Raw genomic sequence first — 23576 nt, 5'->3', positions numbered from 1 at the left:
ACCTCCCCAAAATACCTTCACTCCCCTGCCTCCCTCAGATCTGTATTCGCTGGTGGCCAGTTTCAGGTCGTTGCAGTACTCTTTGTATCCTCCAGGGGTCATGTAGGAGCCATCCCTTATTTTCTCCTCCAGGGGGGCAAAGATGCATTGGATTTTGGACTCGCATACCTTCTGGGACTCCTTGTAGTTCCTCTCACAGATCTTCTCATACTCCTCTTGAACCACTTTCTATAGAAGGAAGTTGGTTCAGAATGTACCAGAACAAACCAGAATGTTTTGGTTCAGTTGAGGTAATAAATGGTGAATAATCTGTCAATGTGCCCTTGAGTAAGGCACTTAACCCTAATTGCTGCTGTAAGTCGCTATGGATAAGTGTGTCTGCTAAAGGACTAAAATGTACATGTAAATGTAGCATAAAGGGGTAGCTCACCCAAATTACAGATTATCCTCATCTTGTAAATCCATACATCACTGAATTGAATATAGAATCTACATTCTCATACCATGAGCTCCAACTGGTACTTCTGGTCCTCGTCTTTGAAGGAGTTGTTGATGAATATGGCCACAGCCTCCTTCTCCATGACAGCATGCACTTCAGACAGCTCCTCTTGGGTCTCTGTGGGGTAGGCCACCCAGTCAGCCATGCCCTTCTGGTAGTGGGCCCTGGCCCTCTCGATGGCACCAGAGTTCTCAATTTGGGCCAGCGCCAACACAGCATTGTCCAGGCAGGGGATCTGCCCACTCCGGATGGCAGACACATACGTCTCTGCCAGGTTTCCCAGCACTGCAAGAGAGGGCAGGAAATCAGCATATCTGGTAGATGTGGTAGTGATGGTGGTAGTACTGTGGTGGTCAGTGGTGCTTGTATAGAAGTAAAGTAAGTAGTAGAATTAGTAGTAATTTAAGTACTAATGGTGTTGTTAGTTGTACTGGTCATGGTACTTGTAGTAATCGTAATTATAATAATAGAGGAAGTGGTAATAGTAGCAGCAGTAGTTTAGTTGTATTATCAAACATCATGACCCACTTTCATAACTGCTTTCCATCCTCAATATCAGGGTTGTAATACTCACGTCTACCGGTAACTTTCAGGCCCTGTTTCAGGGTCTTGGTCTTGGCGTCATTGAAGACGTGGTCACAGAACTCCTTGGCTTGCTCCACGAAGGCGGGCTCCAGGTCAGCGTCGGTCAGCTCCTCCATACGTCTCATTTTGTCTCCGCTGGCTGGCCTCTCAAACACAAAGCACCAGCGAGGAGAGAAATAGTTCCGCAGGCAGCTACGAGGCAGATTGTATGCCTGATCTTTCTTACTATGACCTTTGTAAATGAAAGGAAAAGTACATCAATCATTAATTAGCTAATTAAATGTTTAACCGTGACTAACCATGGTTTATATTAATAGATTAAGTTAGCTGTGCTAGCTGGTGTTCTCTTCACCTGTTCTCAGTTTAAGAGCGTTCTCCAGGTACTCATTGGCTGTGATGGGTCTCCCATCAACCTCCAGGGTCAGGGTGAAATCTCTGACTGTCCACACAAAGGAAGGAAAGTAACGCAGGTACTCTGAAGATTCCTCCCCGGCTCGCTGGTTGGACTTCACCTTGATGTGCTCTGTCAGTTCTGTCACATAGCTGTAGGGGTGGGGGGGTTGAGGACGAAATGAACCCAGATAACCAACACTACACAGTAAACTGCTGGTTGGTTCAAAGAGTAAGGATTGATTCTTACTCTGATTGTGTTTGTAGATTTCCTCTAACCAAATTAGACTACATCAATCTATATTTCTTTATAGGCCTGCTGAAGGATACTGTAGTTTCTCCAGGGCGTTGTTGTCGATGGTTCCCATGCTGTTGTACACCAGAGTACTGCTGAGCAGGACAGCCAGGGAAAAGATCCAGTTGTCATTCTTCTCATCACCCTGCAGAAACAACAGAAGGAACACATTGGTACTCTGTTCATACCAGAGTGAAATTAAGTCAGTAACTAAATGTCTACTCCATACGCCGTTTTATGGGCTCCCTACCTAAATAAAGGTCAAAGCTGGAATCCTTAATTGAAACAATAACAAAGCTGCACCCTAACTCGGTTTTGGTAAAAAAAATACAAATAAATTAGGGATGGGCCTGGAGAAATGTAACCACTCAAATTCATAGAGCTATGGGTGCAATGACTCACCATCCGTGACATCATAATTGTAGTTAACCATGATGTTACAGTGTTTAATTACATTTACAAACATTGGAGTAAAACAAGCTTATATTTTGGGTTCTGATGGGGTATGACAGTTGAACTAAGCTCATGGGTCATTATTTATTTGTTATACTCTTTAGAATCAATTGGTATACATCATACATTTATAAGTCAGACATTATATACAGATGATGACATCAGCTATCAGTACTAGGCACAGTTTATTGAGATAACATGGGATTTTACCCATAGCAATGTTATATTCTGTCATCTAAACAGCCATAAAAGGTTTTTGACAGAGAGTGAACTTTGACCTCCTACCTTTTCCACGTCCCCCAGCCCCTCTGTATCCAGCAGCACCAGGGTGTGGTCTCTTTTTTCAGGGTGAGGCACACACCACATCCAGATGCCCTTAGTTTTGGACTGGATGGTGGCTCCCAGGGCAAAACCTTGAGGACAAAGGATAAAAACGGTTCTTAGGATGGAATCTGTAAAGAGGCAACAGGATGTAAAGTGTTAACTCAAGCCTGCTGGTTTTCAGATGAACCTGTTTGTCTAGTTATACTGCATACCATACTGACAGACTGAAAGTGAAACTAGCAGCCAGTGCAAAACGGCACCCTGATCTACACAACCCACCCAGAACAAATGTCGTCGGAACAAAATGTTTTTTTGATGTTTGCTCTGCTGTCTGGTTGTATGTTATGGTGTAAAACAAAGAGAAACTGTAGTTTCCACAATGCAATAACAGGATGTGTCGAATTTCCAATTTTGGAGAGAAATAAACATCAAAGCATAATGTGTTTAGAACAGGACAAATCTGTACTTTGGTGCAGCATATCTGTCTCTAACTCTGAATGACAAATGCATTCAAACACTTTCTGTTTCACATTTCTATTACCCTATCTTTATGAGAAATAATTATCTTATACATAATCATTCCTTATCCATATAACAGTGTTGAGGTCATGCATATTGTTATGTACATTGAACAAAAATACATGAAACAATTTCAAAGATTTTACTGAGTTACAGAGCAAAGATGGAAATCAGAAAATTGAAATAAATTACGCCCTAATCTATGGATTTCATATGTATATGTTAGTCACCGATAGCTTTTAAAAAAGTAGGGGCGTAGATCAGAAAACCAGTCAGTATCTGGTGTGACCATCATTTGCCTCATGCAGCGCAACACATCTCCTTCACACAGAGTTCATCAGGCTGTTGATTGTGGCCTGTGGAATGTTGTCCCACTCCTCTTCAATGGCTGTGCAAAGTCGCTGGATATTGGTGGGAACTGGAACACGCTGTAGTACACGTTGATCTAGAGAATCCCAAAAATGCCCAATGAGTGACAAGTCTGGTGACTATGCAGGCCATGAAAGAACTGGGACATTTTCAGCTTCCAGGAATTGTGTACAGATCCTTGCGACATGGGGCCGTGCATTATCATGCTGAAACATGAGGTGATGGCAGCGGATGAATGGCCTGACAATGGATCTTAGGATCCCGTCACAGTATCACTGTGCATTAAAATTGCCATAGATAAAATGTAATTGTGTTCGTTGTCAGTAGCTTATGTCTGCCCATACCATGACCCCATCGAAGGTGAGAATTTGCCCACTGAAGACTGTTAAGACGCCGAACTGCAGTCAGGTCAAGACCATGGCGAGGACGATGAGCACGCAGATGAGCTTCCTTGAGATGGTTTCTGACAGTTTGTGCAGAAATTCTTCGATTGAGCAAATCCATAGTTTCACCTGCTGTCCCGGTGGCTGGTCTCAGATTATTCCGCAGGTGAAGAAGCCGGTTATATAGGTCCTGGCCTGGATTGGTTACGCGTGGTCTGCATTGTGAGGTCGGTTGGACGTACTGCCAAAATGATGTTGGAGGCGGCTTATGGTAGAGAAGTGAACATTCAATTCTCTGGCAACAGCTCGGGTGGACATTCCCGAAGTCAGCATGCATATTTCACAGTCCCTCAAGACATCTGTGGCATTGTGTTGTATAACAACTGCACATTTTAAAGTGGCCTTTTATTGTCTCAAGCACAAGGTACAGTTGAAGTCGGAAGTTTACATACACTTAGGTTGGAGTCATTAAAACTTGTTTTTCAACCACTCCACAAATTTCTTGTTAACAAACTATAGTTTTGTTAAGTTGGTTAGAACATCTACTTTGTGCATGACACAAGTCATTTTTCCTACAATTGTTGACAGACAGATTATTTCACTTATAATTCACTGTATCACAATTCCAGTGGGTCAGACGTTTACATTCACTAAGTTGACTGTGACTTTAAAAAGCTTGGAAAATTCCAGAAAATTATGTCATGCCTTTAGAAGCTTCTGATAGGCTACGGGGGTGGCAGCATCATGTTGTGGTGGTGCTTTGATGCAGGACGGACTGGTGCACTTCACAAAATAAATGGCACAATGAGGAGGGAATATTATGTGGATATATTGAAGCAACATCTCAAGACACCAGTCAGGAAGTTAAAGCTTGGACACAAATGGGTCTTCCAAATGGACAATGACCCCAAGCATACTTCCAAATTTGTGGCAAAGCGACTTAAGGACAACAAAGTCAAGGTATTGGAGTGGCCATCACAAAGCCCTGACGTCAATCCCATAGAAAATTTGGGGGCAGAACTGAAAAAGCGCGTGTGAACAAGGAGGTCTACAAACCTGACTCAGTTACGCCAGCTCTGTCAGGAGGAATGGGCCAAAATTCACCCAACTTATTGTGGGAAGCTTGTGGAAGGCTACCCGAAACGTTTGACCCAAGTTAAACAATTTAAAGGCAATGCTAACAAATACTAATTGAGTGTATGTGTACTTCTGACCCACTGGGTATGTGATGAAAGAAATAAAAGCTGAAATAAATCATTCTCTCTACTATTATTCTGACAATTCACATTCTTAAAATAAAGTGGTGATCCTACCTGACCTAAAACAGGGAATTGTTACTCGGATTAAATGTCAGGAATTGTGAAAAACTGAGTTTAAATGTATTTGGCTTAGGTGTATGTAAACTTCCGACTTCAACTGTACATGCGGTTTAATCAGCGTCTTGATATGCCACACCTGTCAAGCAAATTCGAGCACAACATTTCAGAGAAATAAGCTTTTTGTGTATATGGAAAATTTCAGGGATCTTTTATTTAGGCTCATGAAATATGGGACCAACACTTTACATATTGTGTTTATATTTTAGTTTGGACTGGGCGGACCATAGATTCAAAAATGCTTTAGTGGATGTACTCACCTTTTTTCTCGCCAGCCAGCTTGTTCATGAGGTAGGACTTGCCGGTGCGGTACAGACCGACCACCGACACCACTACCACATGCTGGTCAATCTGGTTCAGGATGCCCAGTGCACTGCGGACCACACGCAGCTTCCCATCACTGTCGTTCTCTATCAGACATACTGGTTCCTTCATGGATACTGTCTGGCCTGTCATGATGCTGTCCTATAGAAACACTGGCAAGGACACACATAAGAACTTTTGATTGTGTGTGTGTCATAAAAGTCCCTCAACTTTTTTTGTGCAATTAACCTAAAGTGATAAAGGTGCCACAGGGGCTGGTGATATGGAGTGAATAAAAGCTTATCATAACAGATTGGGTTTACAGTGACACAAAATAATTATTTCAACCTTAAAAAGGTACATATTTTAAATTGTTACTTGGTTTCTTTCAACACATGAGACAAGCCTATATCACATTTTCTAGTTTACAAGAAACGGACAAAAAATTGCTCTATGAATTGTCTAAATATCAGATCGCTAATCCATTGATTATCAGTCTGACCAAAGTCGCCCTAAAAAAGAGGCAATAGTCTCCTACAAGCTCGAATTTGAATACAATTATATTTAGACTTACTCTACTCGTTGTACATGCTGTTAGTCCTTTTGGCAGTAAGAGGTGTCACACCCTGATCTGTTTCACCTGTCTTGGTGCTCGTCTCCACCCCCCTCCAGGTGTCGCCCATCTTCCCCATTATCCAAGTGTATGTATACCTGTGTTCTCTGTTTGTCTGTTGCCAGTTTGTTTTGTTTCGTCAAGCCTACCAGCATTTTACCCATGCTCCTGTCTTTCTCTAGTTCCTGTTTTCTAGTATTCCTGACTCTGAGCCTACCTGCCATTCTGTACTTTGTCACACCACCCTGGATTACTGACCTTTGCCTGCCCTTGACCTGTCGTTGGCCTGCCCCCTTGCTTTTGAAATAAACTGTTGTTACTTCGAAACTGTCTGCATCTGGGTCATCTCCTGAGTCTTGACAGTACAAACTGGCCATGATGGACCCAGCAGATTCAGACCAGCGCCGCAACACCGTCTCCTCCCAAGGAGCCACCATTGGAAGGTACAAGGAGTTTCTTTGTGGGTTCCATACCTTAGCCGAATGCCATGATGGTGTGTTGAACACATTGCTGGAGCAATTCCACAGGTTGTCTGTCAGGCAGCCTACCACAACGGTAACCTCCCAGCCCCTCAGTAACCCGGCTGTTAGCAACGCGGCCTCCCTGGCCACTCCGGTTTCCCAAGAACCCCACTTACCTCCCCCGGAATGCTTCGTTGGAGAGTCGGGAACCTGTCGGGTATTTCTCGCAGTGTTGTCTTATCATCGAGCTGCAGGCCTCCTCCTTCCCCTTCGACCACTCGAAGATAGCATACCTCATCACGCTGATGTCCGGGAGGGCTCTCGCCTGGGCTACGTCTGTGTGGGAACAACAGTCGGCCATATGCTTCTGTCTGGAGGAGTTTGTGGCGGAGGTTGCCCGGAAGTTACTCCAGCTTTGGCAAGACTCCCGCAGTGTGGCAGACTATGCAGTGGATTTCTGTACATTGGCAGCTGAGAGTGCCTGGAACCGGGAAACGCTGTTCGACGCATTCCTGCATGGATTATCGGAGGAAGTGAAGGACGAGGTAGCAGCCTGGGAACTACAGACCGATCGCAACTCGCTCATTGCCTTGATAATCCGGATCGATGGACGGCTACGGGAATGTAGGAAGGAGAGGAGTTCCGATTCCACTCGCTCGCCCAAGGATTCCACTTCGCCTCCGAGTCATCCCGGAAATCCATTACGTGTCCGTGGCCGAGAGGACCCGAGGCTACCCGAAATCCCCCTTGAGTCTCCGAAATCTGCTGATTCACCTTTTCCCGAGCCGATGCAACTAGGCAAAGCTAGGCTGTCCCCAGCAGAACATCCCGGTTTCACACGAAGAGTTGCCTGTATTGCGGGACTACTGGTCATTTTGTGTCCTCTTGTCCACTGAAAGACCAGGCTCACTGTAAGGGGCGAGTACTCTGGTAGACCATACCGATAACTTTTCCTCTCCCCTTACTTGCACTCCTTTTCATGCCATCCTGCTGTGGGGGAACCAGTCAAAATCTCTCGGGTGTCTGGAGTAAATCCTTCCCGTCAGACTCGTTGAAGAAGAAGAATTCCTCCAGTACAGCGTGAGTAATCGCTGCCCTGATATCAAGAAGCTATTTTCGGTCACGGTGGCAGAAACATTATGTACAAAATAAGTTACAAGTAACGCAAAAAACATACACATTATCACAATTGGTTAAGGGATCGTAAAACGGCGGCCATGCCCTTCGGCGCCGTTATCACCAATCACACCAACCACACACCCACTCCACTGAATAGCAGGCTAGTGATTACTTTGCAACGCTTGCAGTCAGCCACTGATTCCTTCCATTCTTGAATTTGCGATTTCGAACTTGTTGTGTAATGTTTATGTCCAATGGCCAATGAGCACCGATACGTTTTATCCATGATTCCTCTTCATATGAAAAGGATTTGCCAGTAGATTTGAAACTGCACACGGCACCATCGCTCGGAGAAACAGGCGACATCTTCAGGCTTTTCCAGAGTCACCTACTCCAGAGAGACAGCAGCAGAACAACAAAAGACTCACACAGTCTACCAGTGAGGACAGCACACAGGCCCCAACTGTGAGCCAGCCAACTCCCATCCCCTCACTCAGATCACCACCTCAGCCAGCCTCACCACAACTAGTGAGAATAACCTCGAGAAGTCAAGAGGTAAAACTACCACTGAGGTTCAGAGACACTTGGAAAAAAATAAACTTGCTTACTTTTCCTTTCTGAAAAGAGCGACAAAATCCTTGTTTTGTTTTATTCAGAAAGAGGTATAGGAACAGCAACCGTTTCGGGGCAGAATAATGTTGCTGTGGACAAAGGGCTGTCTACCCCGATGTCCTAGTAGACACAGTTACGTGTGTTGTCGATGTTAAAGAAAAACGAAACTTATGTTACAATTTTTTTTTACTGACATTTAAATCAGGCAATTAACATGCAGTCCACAGAGCTATTATCTGCTAGTCGTCATTGCTTGGTTAGTCATATTTGGTTATGACGATGACACGCATAACCAATCAATTTGGGACAAATCTATTAGACATCACTACATCTCCCCTTTTCTGAGAAAAGACACACTATGTCAACAATAGCCGAACGTAACCGAAGCACGTTTCCTCGCAGTCAGCTGTGGTTCGGTTAGGCTCGGCCATATTGTACAAGTTTTTGTCATGTACAGTGCCTTGCAAAAGTATTCATCCCCCTTGGCGTTTTTCCTATTTTGTTGCATTACAACCTGTAATTTAAATTGATTTTTATTTGGATTTCATGTAATGGACAATGGTCAAAATTTGTAAAGTGAAATGAAAAAAATAACTTGTTTAAAAAAATAAATGTAAAGTTAAAAACGGAAAGTGGTGCGTGCATATGTATTCACCCCCTTTGCTATGAAGCCCCTAAATAAGATCTGGTGCAACCAATTACCTTCAGAAGTCACAATTAGTTAACTAAAATCCACCTGTGTGCAATCTAAGTGTTACATGATCTGTCACATGATCTCAGTATATATACACCTGTTCTGAAAGGCCCCAGAGTCTGCAACACCACTAAGCAAGGGGCACCACGAAGCAAGCGGCACCATGAAGACCAAGGAGCTCTCCAAACAGGTCAGGGACAAAGTTATGGAGAAGTACAGATCAGGGTTGGGTTATAAAAAAATATCAGAAACTTTGAACATCCCACGGAGCACAGTTAAATCAAAAAAGATTTAATGGAAAGAATATGGCACCACAACAAACCTGCCAAGAGTGGGCCGCCCACCAAAACTCACAGACCAGGCAAAGAGGGCATTAATCAAAGAGACCAAAGATAACCCTGAAGGAGCTGTTAAGCTCCACAGCGGAAATTGGAGTATCTGTCCATGGGACCACTTTAAGCCATACACTCCACAGAGCTGTGGTTTACGGAAGAGTGGCCAGAAAAAAGACATTGCTTAAAGAAAAAAATAAGCAAACACGTTTGGGGTTCACTAAAAGGCATGTGGGAGACTCCCCAAACATATCGAAGTAGGTACTCTGGTCAGATGGAACTAAAATGTAGCTTTTTGGCCATCAAGGAAAACGCTATGTCTGGCGCAAACCCAAAACCTCTCATCACCCCGAGAATCCCATGGTGGTGGCAGCATCATGCTGTGAGGATGTTTTTCATCGGCAGGGACTGGGAAGCTGGTCAGAATTGAAGGAATGATGGATGGCGCAAAATACTGGGAAATTCTTGAGGGAAACCTGTTTCAGTCTTCCAGAGATTTGAGACTGGGATTGAGGTTCAACTTCCAGCAGGACAATGACCCTAAGCATACTGCTAAAGCAACACTTGAGTAGTTTAAGGGGAAACATTTACATGTCTTGGAATGGCCTTGTCAAAGCCCAGACCTCAATCCAACTGAGAATCTGTGGTATGACTTAAATATTGCTGTACACCAGCAGAACCCATCCAACTTGAATGAGCTGGAGCAGTTTTGCCTTGAATGGGCAACAATCCCAGTGGCTAGATTGCCAAGTTAATAGAGACATACACCAAGAAACTTGCAGCTGTAATTGCTGCAAAAGGTGGCTCTACAAAGTATTGACTTTGGGGGGTGGGGGGGTGAATAGTTATGCATGCTCAAGTTCTGTTTATTTGTCTTATTTCTTGTTTGTTTCACAATAAAACATATATTGCATCTTCAAAGTGATAGTAGACAAGTTGAGTAAATCAAATGATACAACCCCCCAAAATTATATTTTAATTCCAGGTTGTAAGAAAAATTTGAAAAATGCCAAGGGGGTGAATACTTTCGCAAGCCAATGACAACTAATTGAACCAGTGTTGAAAATAAAAACAGAAAAACCAACCATATAGGCCTACAGACCAGCATGCTTAAATCGAGCTAATAAAACATCCTTGTGGATATTGTTTCAGATGACCACTTACATAAGGACAAAACCAGCAGACAACAGGTAAAGTACCTTCAAATAAAGTTAATTCAACAGTCGACTTGTGATGGCTGGTGTTTCACAAGCTTACATTACAACCAGTCAACTTGCAAATCAATACCTATATATATATTATATAGTAAAAAAGCTAACATTTTGCAGCGCAAGAGAGTTTAGGCTTACCTCTGCGACGTTGTACAGTACGGTTGTTGTTCAGTCTGTAAATGAGATCAGTGATTATATTGAAACTGAAAGTGATTATCTAATGTTTAAAATTAGGTTTCTGGGAAGGCACGACTTATAAATAGTTAAATAGTTATGCCGCGTTCATCTGTTCATGTCAGAGTTCCTAGATACTAGACAAGATCATGTGAAGGGCACGGTCACTGAAGTATGGATGGATTTATTTTTTAATAAATGTCGTGCTTTCCCAACACATAACTACAACCAATTAGCAAGTCCAAGTCAGTTAAGAACAAATTCTTATTTTCAATAACTGCCTGTTCAGGACCTTGTCAGCTCGGGGATTTGAACTTGCAACCTTCCGATTACTAGTCCAACGCTGTAACCACTAGGCTAACCTGCCGCCCGTATTCCTACCGAGAACAATAGCCCGATAATTGGCTCATTACCGACGTTCACACAATTTAACATTTTGTTAATTCATTAAAAAGTCGGTTGCGTATATTCCATCTTTTTTTTAACTGGTGAAAATAATTGAAAAATAGACGAGACAACTTTCACTTTCTGTATCTGCAGCCAAATGGGTGTCACAAGTTATGTCCCTTCTTAAAATGTTATTTTAATCCTAACCTTATCCACACCGCTAACATTATGCCTAACCTTACATTAAGAACAAAAAGCAACAAACTTTATGATTATAGACAATTTTGACTTTGTGGTTGTGGTAACTAGTGGAAACCCCCTTGGAATACAGTGCATTCGGAAAGTATTCAGACCCCTGGACTCCTTCCACATTTTGTTACGTCACATCCTTATTCTAAAATTGATTAAATTAAATGTTTTCCTCATTAATCTACACACAATACCCCATAATGACAGTGAAATGTTTGCAAATGTATTTAAAAAACCCTGAAATAGCTTATTTACATAAGTATTCAGAACCTTTGCTATGAGACTAGAAATTGAGCTCACGTGCATCCTGTTTCCATTGATCACCCTTGAGATGTTTCTACAACTTGTTTGGAGTCCACGTTGATTGTTCAATTGATTGGACGTGATTTGGAAAGAAACACACCTACCTATATAAGGTCCCACAGTTGACAGTGCATGTCAACTGAGCAAAAACCAAGCCATGAGGTTCAAAGGAATTGTCAGTGGAGCTCCGAGACAGGATTGTGTCGAGGAACAGATCTGATGAAGGGTACCAAAACATTTCTGCACCTTTGAAGGTCCACAAGAACACAGTGGCCTCCAACATTCTTAAATGGAAGAAGTTTGGAAGCACCAAGACTAGAGCTGGCCGCCTGGCCAAACTGAGTAATCGGGGGAGAAGGGCCTTGGTCAGAGGTGACGAAGAAACCGATGGTCACTCTGACAGAGATCCAGAGTTCCTCTGTGGAGATGGGAGAACCTTCCAGAAGGACAACCATCTTTGCAGCACTCCACCAATGAGGCCTTTATGATAGTGGCCAGAAAGAAACCACTCCTCAGTAAAAGGCACATGAGAGCAAAGTACAGAAATCCTTGATGAAAACCTGCTCCAGAGCACTCAGGACCTCAGACTGGGGTGAAGGTTCACCTTCCAACAATACAATGGCCCTAAGAACACAGCCAAGACACCAGACTTGAACCCGATTGAACATCTCTGGAGAAAATAGCTGTTCAGTAACGCTCCTCATCCAACCTGACAGAGCTAGAGAGGATCTGCAGAGAAGAATGAGAGAAACTCCCCAAATACAGGAGCGCCAAGCTTGTAGCGTCATACCCAAGAAGACTCGAGGCTGTAATCGTTGCCAAAGAAACTTCAACAAAGTACTGAGTAAAAAGTCTGAATACTTCTGTAAATGTGATAAGTTTATTTATAATACATTTGCAAACATTTCTAAAAATCTGTTTTTGCTTTGTCATTATGGAGTATTGTATGTAGATTGATGAGAATAAAAGTCAAGGGATCTGACTACTTTCCGAATGCACTGTAGGTATTCTAGTGTGTCATCCACCTGCCATTTTACAGCTGGTTTGGAGAAGTCAATTATGTGAGTAGGCTAGAATCGACAAATGCTTTTCCATAGCAGGAAAACAATTTCATTTTTGAAGACACATTTCGTAATGAAATTGAAGCTAACATTGGACAATATTTTAACTTCACTTTTAATTGTATATGCATATGGCTAGGCTCAGCTGCTTTGATTATGCATATCTTTTTAATATATATCTTTTTTTTTTTACATAGCCTATGCAGTAGTCCTAGGCTATATCATATTCACAATCACCTGAACTATACTTAATGAATAATTTTATTATAGATTGAATATTTCTGGGAGCTGTAGGCTAATCATCCTGTGAAGTCACACCATGGATTTCCCAATATGCCTGGTCAAAAACGCAGATGGCGAGCTTCATGTAGTTCCTGGGGCCATCAAGTACCTGATGGGACTGAAGCAGCAAGTCGTAGTGGTGGCGGTGGTCGGGCTGTACCGCACCGGCAAGTCTTACATCATGAACAAGCTGTCTGGAAAGAGAAATGGTGAGAGAGACTGACTGATGCTGAGAGACATATCTAAATTCACAAAGTGGTTTGGGCATCATCTGTGCCTCAATAGTCAATTAATTGAAAATGTGTTTTGCATCAGTACATTTGTTTAAAACCTTTTTATTTTTCTTCTTAAAACGGTCTTTGAAATATTGATTTAGGTTTTGCCCTGGGAGCCACTATTCAATCCAAGACTAAAGGAATCTGGATATGGTGTGTGCCTCACCCTGAAAAGAGAGACCACACCCTGGTGCTGCTGGATACAGAGGGGATGGGAGAAGGTCAGAGGTCAAAGTTCAGTCTCTACAATTCACATTACTAATCAGCACAGTGAACAAATATCTAAACACACATACACTACATGACCAAAAGTGCATGGACACCTGCTCATCAAACATCTCATTCTAAAATCATGGGCATTAATATGGTCCTTCCTATGCTGTAATAACAGCCTCCACTCTTCTGGGAAGGCATTCCTATAGTTGGAACATCCCTCGGGGACTTGCTTCCATGCAGCCACAAGAGCATTAGTGAGGTTGGGCACTGATGTTGGGCGATTAGGCGTGGCTCGCAGTCGGCGGTCCATTTCATACCAAAGGTGTTTGGCAGGGTTGAGGTCAGGTCTCTGTGCAAGCCAGCCAAGTTCTTCCACACTGAGCTCGACAATCCATTTCTGTATGGACCTCGCTTTGTGCATGGAGGCATTGTCATTCTGAAACAGGAAAGGGCATTTCCCAAACTGTTGCCACAAAGTTGGAAGCATAGAATTGTCAAGCATGTCATTGAATACTGTAGCATTAAGATTTCCCTTCACTGGAATTAAGGGGCCTAGCCCAAACCATGACAAAGAGCCCTAGGCCATTATTCCTCCTCCACCAAACTTCGCAGTTGTCACTATGCATTCGGGCAGGTAGCGTTCTCCTGGCATCTGCCAAACCCAGATTTTTCCGCAGGGCAGAAATTTGACGATGTGACTTGTTGGAAAGTCACTTAGCTCTTCAGTAAGACCAATCTCAGTCTATGGCGATTGCATGGCTGTGTGCTCAATTTTATACATCTGTCAGCAACGGGTGTAACATAAATTGCTCAACCCAGTAATTTGAAGGGGTGTCCATATGAGTTTGTATATATAGTGTATTTTTAATTATTTAATTTCATTTAGCCAGATCACCAATAGGCATGTTGCTGTTAAGCATTACTCTGGTTTACAACAGCCGAGGGACCATCGACAATCAAGCTGTGGAGAACCTCCAGTATCCTTGAAACTAACATCAATTTCCCCATGGCAATCCTCCCCCCTTTTCTCTCCTGTTGACTTTAACAGGTGTACAGGTGTACATATCACATGGATAGGGGATTTACCATTTCTTGGTACGCCTTCTCATATTGAAAGTGAGAGTGCTGTACGTTTGTATATCTATTGGATGCTGAGCAAAATGTCCTTACAGACCTGGAGCAATACATTGTGTTACTGTCAGCGTTAATTACGTGTTTACAGAATGTTCAACACACTGTACAGTCGTGGCCAAGAGTTTTGAGAATGACACAAATATTAATTTTCAAAGTTTGCTGCTTCAGTGTCTTTAGATATTTTTTACAGATGTTACTATGGAATACTGAAGTATAATTACAAGCATTTCATAAGTGTCAAAGGCTTTTATTGACAATTACATGAAGTTGATACAAAGAGTCAATATTTGCAGTGTTGACCCTTCTTTTTCAAGACCTCTGCAATCCACCCTGGCATGCTGTCAATTAACTTCTGGGCCACATCCTGACTGATGGCAGCCCATTCTTGCATAATCAATGCTTGGAGTTTGTCAGAATTTCTGGGTTTTTGATTGTCCACCCGCCTCTTGAGGATTGACCACAGGATTGACCACAAGTTCTCAATGGGATTAAGGTCTGGGGAGTTTCCTAGCCATGGATGCCAAATATTGATGTTTTGTTCCCCGAGCCTCTTAGTTATCACTTTTGCCTTATGGCAAGGTGCTCCATCATGCTGGAAAAGGCATTGTTCATCACCAAACTGTTCCAGGATGGTTGGGAAAAGTTGCTCTCAGAGGATGTGTTGGTACCATTCTTTATTCATGGCTGTGTTCTTAGGCAAAATTGTGAGTGAGCCCACTCCCTTGGCTGAGAAGTAACCCCACACATGAATGGTCTCAGGATGCTTTACTGTTGGCATGACACAGGACTGATGGTAGAGCTCACCTCGTCTTCTCCAGACAAGTTTTTTTCCCGGATGCCCCAAACAATCAGAAAGGGGGTTCATCAGAGAAAATGACTTTACCCCAGTCCTCAGCAGTCCAATCCCTGTACCTTTTGCAGAATATCAGTCTGTCCCTGATGTTTTTCCTGGATAGAAATGGCTTCTTTGCTACTCTTCTTGACACCAGGCCATCCTCCAAAAGTCTTCGCCTCACTGTGCGTGCAGATGCACTCACACCTGCCTGCTGCCATTCCTGAGCAAGCTCTGTACTGGTGGTGCCCCGATACCGCAGCTGAATCAACTTTAGGTGATTGCTGGACTTTCTTGGGCACCCTGAAGCCTTCTTCACAACAATTGAACCCCTCTCCTTGAAGTTCTTGATGATCCGATAAATGGTTGATTTAGGTGCAATCTTACTGGCAGCAATATCCTTGCCTGTGAAGCCCTTTTTGTGCAAAGCAATGATGACGGCATGTGTTTCCTTGCAGGTAACCCTGGTTGACAGAGGAAGAACAATGATTCCAAGCACCACCCTCCTTTTGAAGCTTCCAGTCTTGTTATTCGAACTCAATCAGCATGACAGAGTGATCTCCAGCCTTGTCCTCGTCAACACTCACACCTGTGCTAATGAGAGAATCACTGACATGTCAGCTGGTCCTTTTGTGGCAGGGCTGAAATACAGTGGAAATATTTTTGGGGGATTTAGTTCATTTGCATGACAAAGAGGGACTTTGCAATTAATTTGATCCCTCTTCATAACATTCTGGATGATATACAAATTGCCATCATACAAACTTAGGCAGCAGACTTTGTGAAAATTAATATGTGTGTCATTCTCAAAACTTTTGGCCACGACTGTACTTTGTTGGATCCATTCCCTTAGGGGTTACTCAGTCCATTCAAAAATAAACTGAAACTGCTCGTATGCTATAACTGTTGTATAGCAAGTCCTTATACAACTGTCACAGGCACATGCAGATGCACATGATTTTTTAGAGCTTTTGTAGCTTTTATCAGTCAATCCTCAACCGGCCCTAAAGATATGTGAGTGAGCTGACAGAGCGGATCAAGGTGAATTCATCCAGTGCAGCTTTATCGTCTCACGCTGACGAGGAAGGAGGGGACATCTAGTTTGTGCAGTTCTTTCCGAATTTTGTGTGGGCCGTCAGAGATTTCACTCTACTACTCGAGATCGACGGCAGAAACGTCACTGAAGATGAGTATCTGGAGCATTCCCTGGAACTCAGAAAAGGTGACATTAGCACTAGCCACCACCCCAATGATCAACTGTGCACAATGTCTCTACATAGAATAGTGCACCATTAACAATTATACAGCTGGAATAATCATTATCTCACAAAGAGCATAGGGGTTGTGAAACAAGATGATTGAAATTGGCTCTGACAGTGTCTAAATTACCTATTATAAAATCATTCCTATGAAAATATGCACTCAAACAATCAAATCAAATGTATTTATATAGTCCTTCGTACATCAGATGATATCTCAAAGTGCTGTACAGAAACCCAGCCTAAAACCCCAAACAGCAAGCACTGCAGGTGTAAAAGCACGGTGGCTAGGAAAAACTCCCTAGAAAGGCCAAAACCTAGGAAGAAACCTAGAGAGGAACCAGGCTATGAGGGGTGGCCAGTCCTCTTCTGGCTGTGCCGGGTGGAGATTATAACAGAACATGGCCAAGATGTTCAAATGTTCATAAATGACCAGCATGGTCAAATAATAATAATCACAGGCAGAACAGTTGAAACTGGAGCAGCAGCACGGCCAGGTGGACTGGGGACAGACAGCAAGGAGTCATCATGCCAGGTAGTCCTGAGGCATGGTCCTAGGGCTCAGGTCCTCCGAGAGAGAGAAAGAGAGCATACTTAAATTCACACAGGACACCGGATAAGACAGGAGAAGTACTCCAGATATAACAAACTGACCCTAGCCCCCCGACACAAACTACTGCAGCATAAATACTGGCGGCTGAGACAGGAGGGGTCAGGAGACACTGTGGCTCCATCCGATGATACCCCCGGACAGGGCCAACCAAGTGTCAGCATTATTTTATCCAGTTTATTGGTCATAAAGTATTCTTCTTATGCTTGTCTGTTAATGATTGTGTTTTTGGATGGTGAACTAAGGGCCAGTCTCCCAGACACAGATTTGTAAAAAAAATAAAATAATATTTAACCAGGTAAGCTAGTTGAGAACAAGTTCTCATTTACAATTGCGACCTGGCCAAGATAAAGCAAAGCAGTGCGACACAACAACACAGAGTTACACATGGAATAAACAAGTGTACAGTCAATAACACAATAGAAAAAAAATAATGTCTATATACAGTGTGTGCAAATGGCATGAGGTAAGGCAATAAATAGGCCATAGTAGGGAAGTAATTACAGTTTAGCAAATTAACACTGGAGTGATAGATGAGCAGATGATGTGCAAGTAGAAATACTGGTGTGCAAAAGAGCAGAAAAGTAAATAAAAACAATATGGGGATGAGGTAGGTAGATTGGATGGGCTATTTACAGATGGGCTATGTACAGCTGCAGCGATCGGTTAGCTGCTCAGATAGCTGATGTTTAAAGTTAATGAAGGAAATATCAGTCTCCAGCTTCAGCGATTTTTGCAATTCGTTCCAGTCATTGGCAGCAAAGAACTGGAAGGCAGCCAAAGGTGGTGTTGGCTTTGGGGGTGACCAGTGAGATATACCTGCTGGAGCACGTGCTACGGGTGGGTGTTGTTATCGTGACCAGTGAGCTGAGATCAGGTGGAGCTTTACCTAGCATAGACTTATTGATGACCTGGAGCCAGTGGGTCAGGCGACCAATATGTAGCGAGGGCCAGCCGACAATAGCATACAGGTCGCAGTGGTGGGTGGTATATGGGGCTTTGGTGACAAAACGGATGGTATGGTGATAGACTGCTTCTCCTGTCCTATTCGGTGTCCTGTGTGAATCTAAGTGTGCGTTCTCTAATTCTCTCCTTCTCTCTTTCTTTCTCTCTCTCGGAGGACCTGAGCCCTAGGACCATGCCTCAGGACTACCTGGCATGATGACTCCTTGCTGTCCCCAGTCCACCTGGCCGTGCTGCTGCTCCAGTTTCAACTGTTCTGCCTTATTATTATTCGACCATGCTGGTCATTTATGAACATTTGAACATCTTGGCCATGTTCTGTTATAATCTCCACCCGGCACAGCCAGAAGAGGACTGGCCACCCCACATAGCCTGGTTCCTCTCTAGGTTTCTTCCTAGGTTTTGGCCTTTCTAGGGAGTTTTTCCTAGCCACCGTGCTTCTACACCTGCATTGCTTGCTGTTTGGGGTTTTAGGCTGGGTTTCTGTACGGCACTTTGAGATATCAGCTGATGTACGAAGGGCTATATAAATAAATTTGATTTGATTTAGTCGGGCGGCCGGGTGTGGGCAGCGAATGGTTGAAAAGCACGCGTTTAGTTTTACTAGCGCTTAAGAGCAGTTGGAGGCCACGGAAGGAGTGTTGTACGGCATTGAAGCTCGTTTGGATGTTTTTTTTTACACAATGTCCAAAGAAGGGCCAGATGTATACAGAATGGTGTTGTCTGCGTAGAGGTGGATCAAGGAATCACCCGCAGCAAGAGCGACATCATTGATATATACAGAGAAAATAGTCAGCCCGAGAATTTAACCCTGTGGCACCCCCATAGAGACTGCCAGAGGTCCGGACAACAGGCCCTCGGATTTGACACACTGAACTCTGTCTGAGAAGTAGTTGGTGAACCAGGTGAGGCAGTCATTTGAGAAACCAAGGCTATTGAGTCTGCCGATAAGAATACGGTGATTGACCGAGTCGAAAGCCTTGGCCAGGTCGATTAAGACGGCTGCACAGTACTGTCTTTTATCGATGGCGGTTATGTAATCGTTTAGTACCTTGAGCGTGGCTGAGGTGCACCCGTGACCAGCTCGGAAACCGGATTGCACAGCGGAGAAGGTATGGTGGAAATTGAAATGGTCAATGATCTGTTTATTAACTTGGCTTTCGAGGACTTTAGACAGGCAGGGCAGAATGGATATAGTTCTCTCAGACAAGATACTCCACTGAACCTGATGTACAACCTCCCACGAGAGTGTATCCGGAACTACTTCCATTCGCGCAAGTGCTTTGTATTCCCCACTCCTACAACTCCTGCCAACATGCCCCATCTGGATTCCATGGACGAGGCTGACCTCTGTGGAAGCTTCCGAAAGGTTGCAGACACCTTCTGCCACTTCATTTTCTAGGAGATCCACACAAACTGTCAAAGGGGACCACATATTTACCGGGATAAATCAAATATCAGCAAATATTCTGCACAGATGCATTGAATGTAGCCTATGTTATTGTACCCACAAATATAAACACTTTCCTTCCCGCCTCCATCTGATTGCAGTGCTCGGCCACTTGGTTTAACACCTACAGTTGAAGACGGAAGTTTACAAACTTAGTTTGGAGTCATTAAAACTCATTTTTCAACCACTCCACAAATTTCTTGTTAACAAACTATAGTTTTGGCAAGTCGGATAGTGCATCTACTTTGTGCATGACACAAGTAATTTTTCAACAATTGTTTACAAACGGGTAATTTCACTTATAATTCACTGTATCACAATTCCAGTAGGTCAGAAGTTTACATACACTAAGTTGACTGTTCCTTTCAACAGCTTGGAAAATTCCAGGAAATGATGTCATGGCTTTAGAAGCTTCTGATAGGCTAATTGACATAATTTGAGTCGATTGGAGGTGTACCTGTGGATGTATTTCAAGGCATACCTTCAAACTCAGTGCCTCTTTGCATGACATCACGGGAAATCTAAAGAAATCAGCCAAGACCTCAGGATTTTTTTTGTAGACCTCCACAGGTCTGGTTCATCATTGGGAGCAATTTCTAAATGCCTGAAGATACCACATTTATCTGTACAAACAATAGTATGCAAGTATAAACACCATGGGACCACGCAGCTGTCATTACCGCTCAGGAAGGAGACGAGTTCTGTCTCCTAGACATGAACGTAATTTGGTGTGGAAAGTGCAAATCAATCCCAGAACAACAGCAAAGGACCTTGTGAAGATGAGGAAACAGGTACAAAAGTTTCCATATCCACAGTAAAATTAGCCCTATATTGACATAACCTGAAAGGCCGCTCAGCACGGGAAGAAGCCACTGCTCCAAAACCGCCATAAAAAATGCCAGACTACAGTTTGCAACTGCACATGGGGACAAAGATCGTACTTTTTGGAGAAATGTCCTCTGGTCTGATGAAACAAAAATAGAACTGTTTGGCCATAATGACCATTGCTATGTTTGGAGGAAAAAGGGGGAGGCTTGCAAGCCGAAGAACACCATCCCAACCGTTAAGCACGGGGGTGGCAGCATCATGTGGTGGTACTTTGCTGTAGGAGGGACTGGTGCACTTCACAAAATAGATGGCATCATGAGGATGGAAATTATGTGGATATATTGAAGCAACATCTCAAGACCTCAGTCAGGAAGTTAAAGCTTGGTCGCAAATGGGTCTTCCAAATGGACATTGACCCCAAGCATACTTCCAAAGTTTTGGCAAAATGGCTTAAGGACAACAAAGTCAAGGTATTGGATTGGCCATGACAATGCCCTTACCTCAATCGAACAGAAAATTTGTGGGCAGAACTGAAAAAGTGTGTGAAAGCAAGGAGGCCTACAACCCTGACTCAGGTACACCAGCTCTGTCAGGAGGAATGGGACAAAATTCACCCAACTTATTGTGGAAAGCTTGTGGAAGGCTACCCGAAACATTTGACCCAAGTTAAACCATTTAAAGGCAATGCTACCAAATACTAATTGAATGTATGTAAACTTCTGACCCACTGGGAATGTGATGAAAGAAATAAAAGCTGAAATAAATCATTCTCTAGTATTATTCTGACAAGATTACAGAGGGGATCTACGAGCTTTACTGCAATCACCATGAGAACATGCTGGCACAGTACCGGGCCAAGCCCGACAAAGGAGTTGGGGTAAGAGCTTCGAGTTGATTCCTTGCTAGAGTTGAAACATTCATCAAAAACTCCATATTGAACACTGGAGCTGTTCTCCTCTTTCAGGCCAATCCACTTAGTTTTGTTAGGTAATAATTATCAGAGTAAGAACTCGATGATCCCTGATGGCTAACAATAACATATCATGACAGAATGTAAACTTTATACATTCCCCTCTCTCCCTCAGTGACATAAGTATATTTCATAAGTCAAGAAATCAGAACAGTTTCCATGTCGTAGATGACGTGTTCTTTCTCTCAACCTCTAATGTTACTGTTATGTTATGATTTACAGTGGCTTCCATAATGTATTTTTTAGGCATCATACCAGAAACACATCCAACCGGTTTTAGATTTATCATTGTTTGATGGCAAACATGAAGCCTTTGGGGATGTTTTCTGCAGGCTGAGGAGATTCTTGAGCAGTTCCGGAAGGAAAAGAGTCTAGAGAAGTATTCCATCCTGCAAGCTGACAAAAAAACTGACCAAAAATTTGAAAAAGTACAAAATATGGCATGGGATGTTATTTTCTGATTTAATTCAGGTTTCTGGTTGAAGTGACTTCTCAAAATAAATGTTTGATAGTTCTTGCACGAAGTCAACATAGATCTGGGATATTTAACAGTAGGTATGCAAGCTAAAGTTCAACCTAAAACTTGTGGTTTTCTCCAGAACATGGAAAATGTCAGGGGTTGTCTATTGACTCTGTATGAGAGAGAACATGAAGCTAGAGTGTTTTCCTACCATAATATCTTAATTTGTACCATTCACAGGAGAAGGAGGGATCAGCTGTGCTGGAGCAGGAGAAGAAGGCTGCTGGAGAGAAACGGTTGGAGATGGAGGACGATCGCAGAAGCAAAGATGAGAAGTTGCAGCAGATGGAAGAGAAGATGAAGGAGGAGATGAAGCAACAGAAACGGGACTTCCACAGGGCCTTGGGGTGCAAGATGCAGGAGCAGAAGGATCTGCTGGAGAAGGGCCACAAGGAGAAGGCTGACTTAATGAGACAGGAGATAGAGGAGTTCAAGAATAGCAACAAACCTGAGAAGGAAGGATGTGGTTTCCTTGAGTCTACAGTCATGCCTGTTCTTCGATTTGGATTGGATGCTGCCAACACTTTCTTTCAATATACGCTCATGAAGGTAGCTTTTATGAAGTAGAAACATTGTGTATTACCTGAGCATGTACACATTTGCTAGCTTTATCAATGTAAAGCAGAAAGTCAAGTTGATAGCTACACTTAGAATCAGTATCCTCTTTATATGAAAGAGTTATTCATTATTTTTCTTGTGTGTTGACATATTTTGGTGAAGTGCTCTCTACTAGTGTAGCACTTAAAATGTAGAGGCTTTAATTTTTTAAACATATATTTTTATGGTCTTATATTCTTTGAGAACGTTGCCTAGAGGGAGATAATTCATTTGAATATTATATAATTAGTCTTAAATCAGTTTATGAATAAATGTGTTGTTTTGAATCCACTTTGAATCTGTTAGTGTTTATGTAAGTAGTAGTAGTCTAACTGATTTACATCTGGAAACCCCATTTTGCCTTTGTGGCCTGACGTTCCTCTTACTTCAATCTCTGATAACAGGCCACAATTGTGTTCAAATAGTTTTCAGACCAAAAATCTATCAGTTTGCCTGCAATTCCATAACCATGATGTCTGTGTTGTTCTCCCTCTGTGAATCTAGGCTAAGATGGTCCAGGAGGCGAAGGAGGAGCCACAGGAGTTGGCACGAGCACTAGATAGCAAGCTCCATGAGCAGGAAAAGCTGATGGCTAATGGCTTCACAGAGAAAGAGGCAGCCATGAATGAGGAGATACAGAGCCTGAGAGAGAAGGAGGCCAAGCGCGAGGAGAAGGAAGAGCAGTCTCGTAACTTCAGAGCCATAGCACAAGGTGTCATGGAGAGTGTCAGCAATGGCTTAGGTCACTACTTTAACTATAAGAAAGCCTGTGAGCAACGCAAGGCGATTGTGTTCAAGGAGCACATGTCACTCAAGCAAGACTGCCACACCCAAACTCAAAACAAGAGCAGTTGGCAACTCTAAAGACACAACTCTGCCCAAAGTCAACACAGGTACAACTGGCAAAAGCCCTGGCTCAGAGGTCTAA

The 23576-nt window shown here is 43.1% G+C and overlaps 1 protein-coding gene and 1 pseudogene across 1 annotated transcript in view; one reads left to right on the top strand and one right to left on the bottom strand.

Moving 5' to 3' along the window:
* Positions 1-11222, bottom strand: part of LOC110501732 (guanylate-binding protein 2) — an 18520-nt gene extending 7298 nt beyond the window's left edge. The window contains exons 1-8 of the mRNA XM_021579481.3: positions 10677-11222; positions 5454-5669; positions 2508-2635; positions 1805-1914; positions 1437-1627; positions 1074-1316; positions 504-784; positions 16-228 (exon numbers count right to left, since the gene is read on the bottom strand). Coding sequence (XP_021435156.2) covers positions 16-228; positions 504-784; positions 1074-1316; positions 1437-1627; positions 1805-1914; positions 2508-2635; positions 5454-5649 — 1362 coding nt within the window. The 5' untranslated portion in view covers positions 5650-5669; positions 10677-11222. The remainder of the gene's footprint in view (positions 1-15; positions 229-503; positions 785-1073; positions 1317-1436; positions 1628-1804; positions 1915-2507; positions 2636-5453; positions 5670-10676) is intronic.
* Positions 6488-23576, top strand: LOC110502089 (uncharacterized; annotated as a pseudogene).

Source organism: Oncorhynchus mykiss, chromosome 22 (assembly GCF_057628025.1).
Source record: "Oncorhynchus mykiss isolate SJ-2025 chromosome 22, ASM5762802v1, whole genome shotgun sequence".
In the NCBI taxonomy this organism is placed as follows: Eukaryota; Metazoa; Chordata; class Actinopteri; order Salmoniformes; family Salmonidae; genus Oncorhynchus; species Oncorhynchus mykiss.
This window is presented reverse-complemented; position numbering and strand designations above follow the sequence as displayed.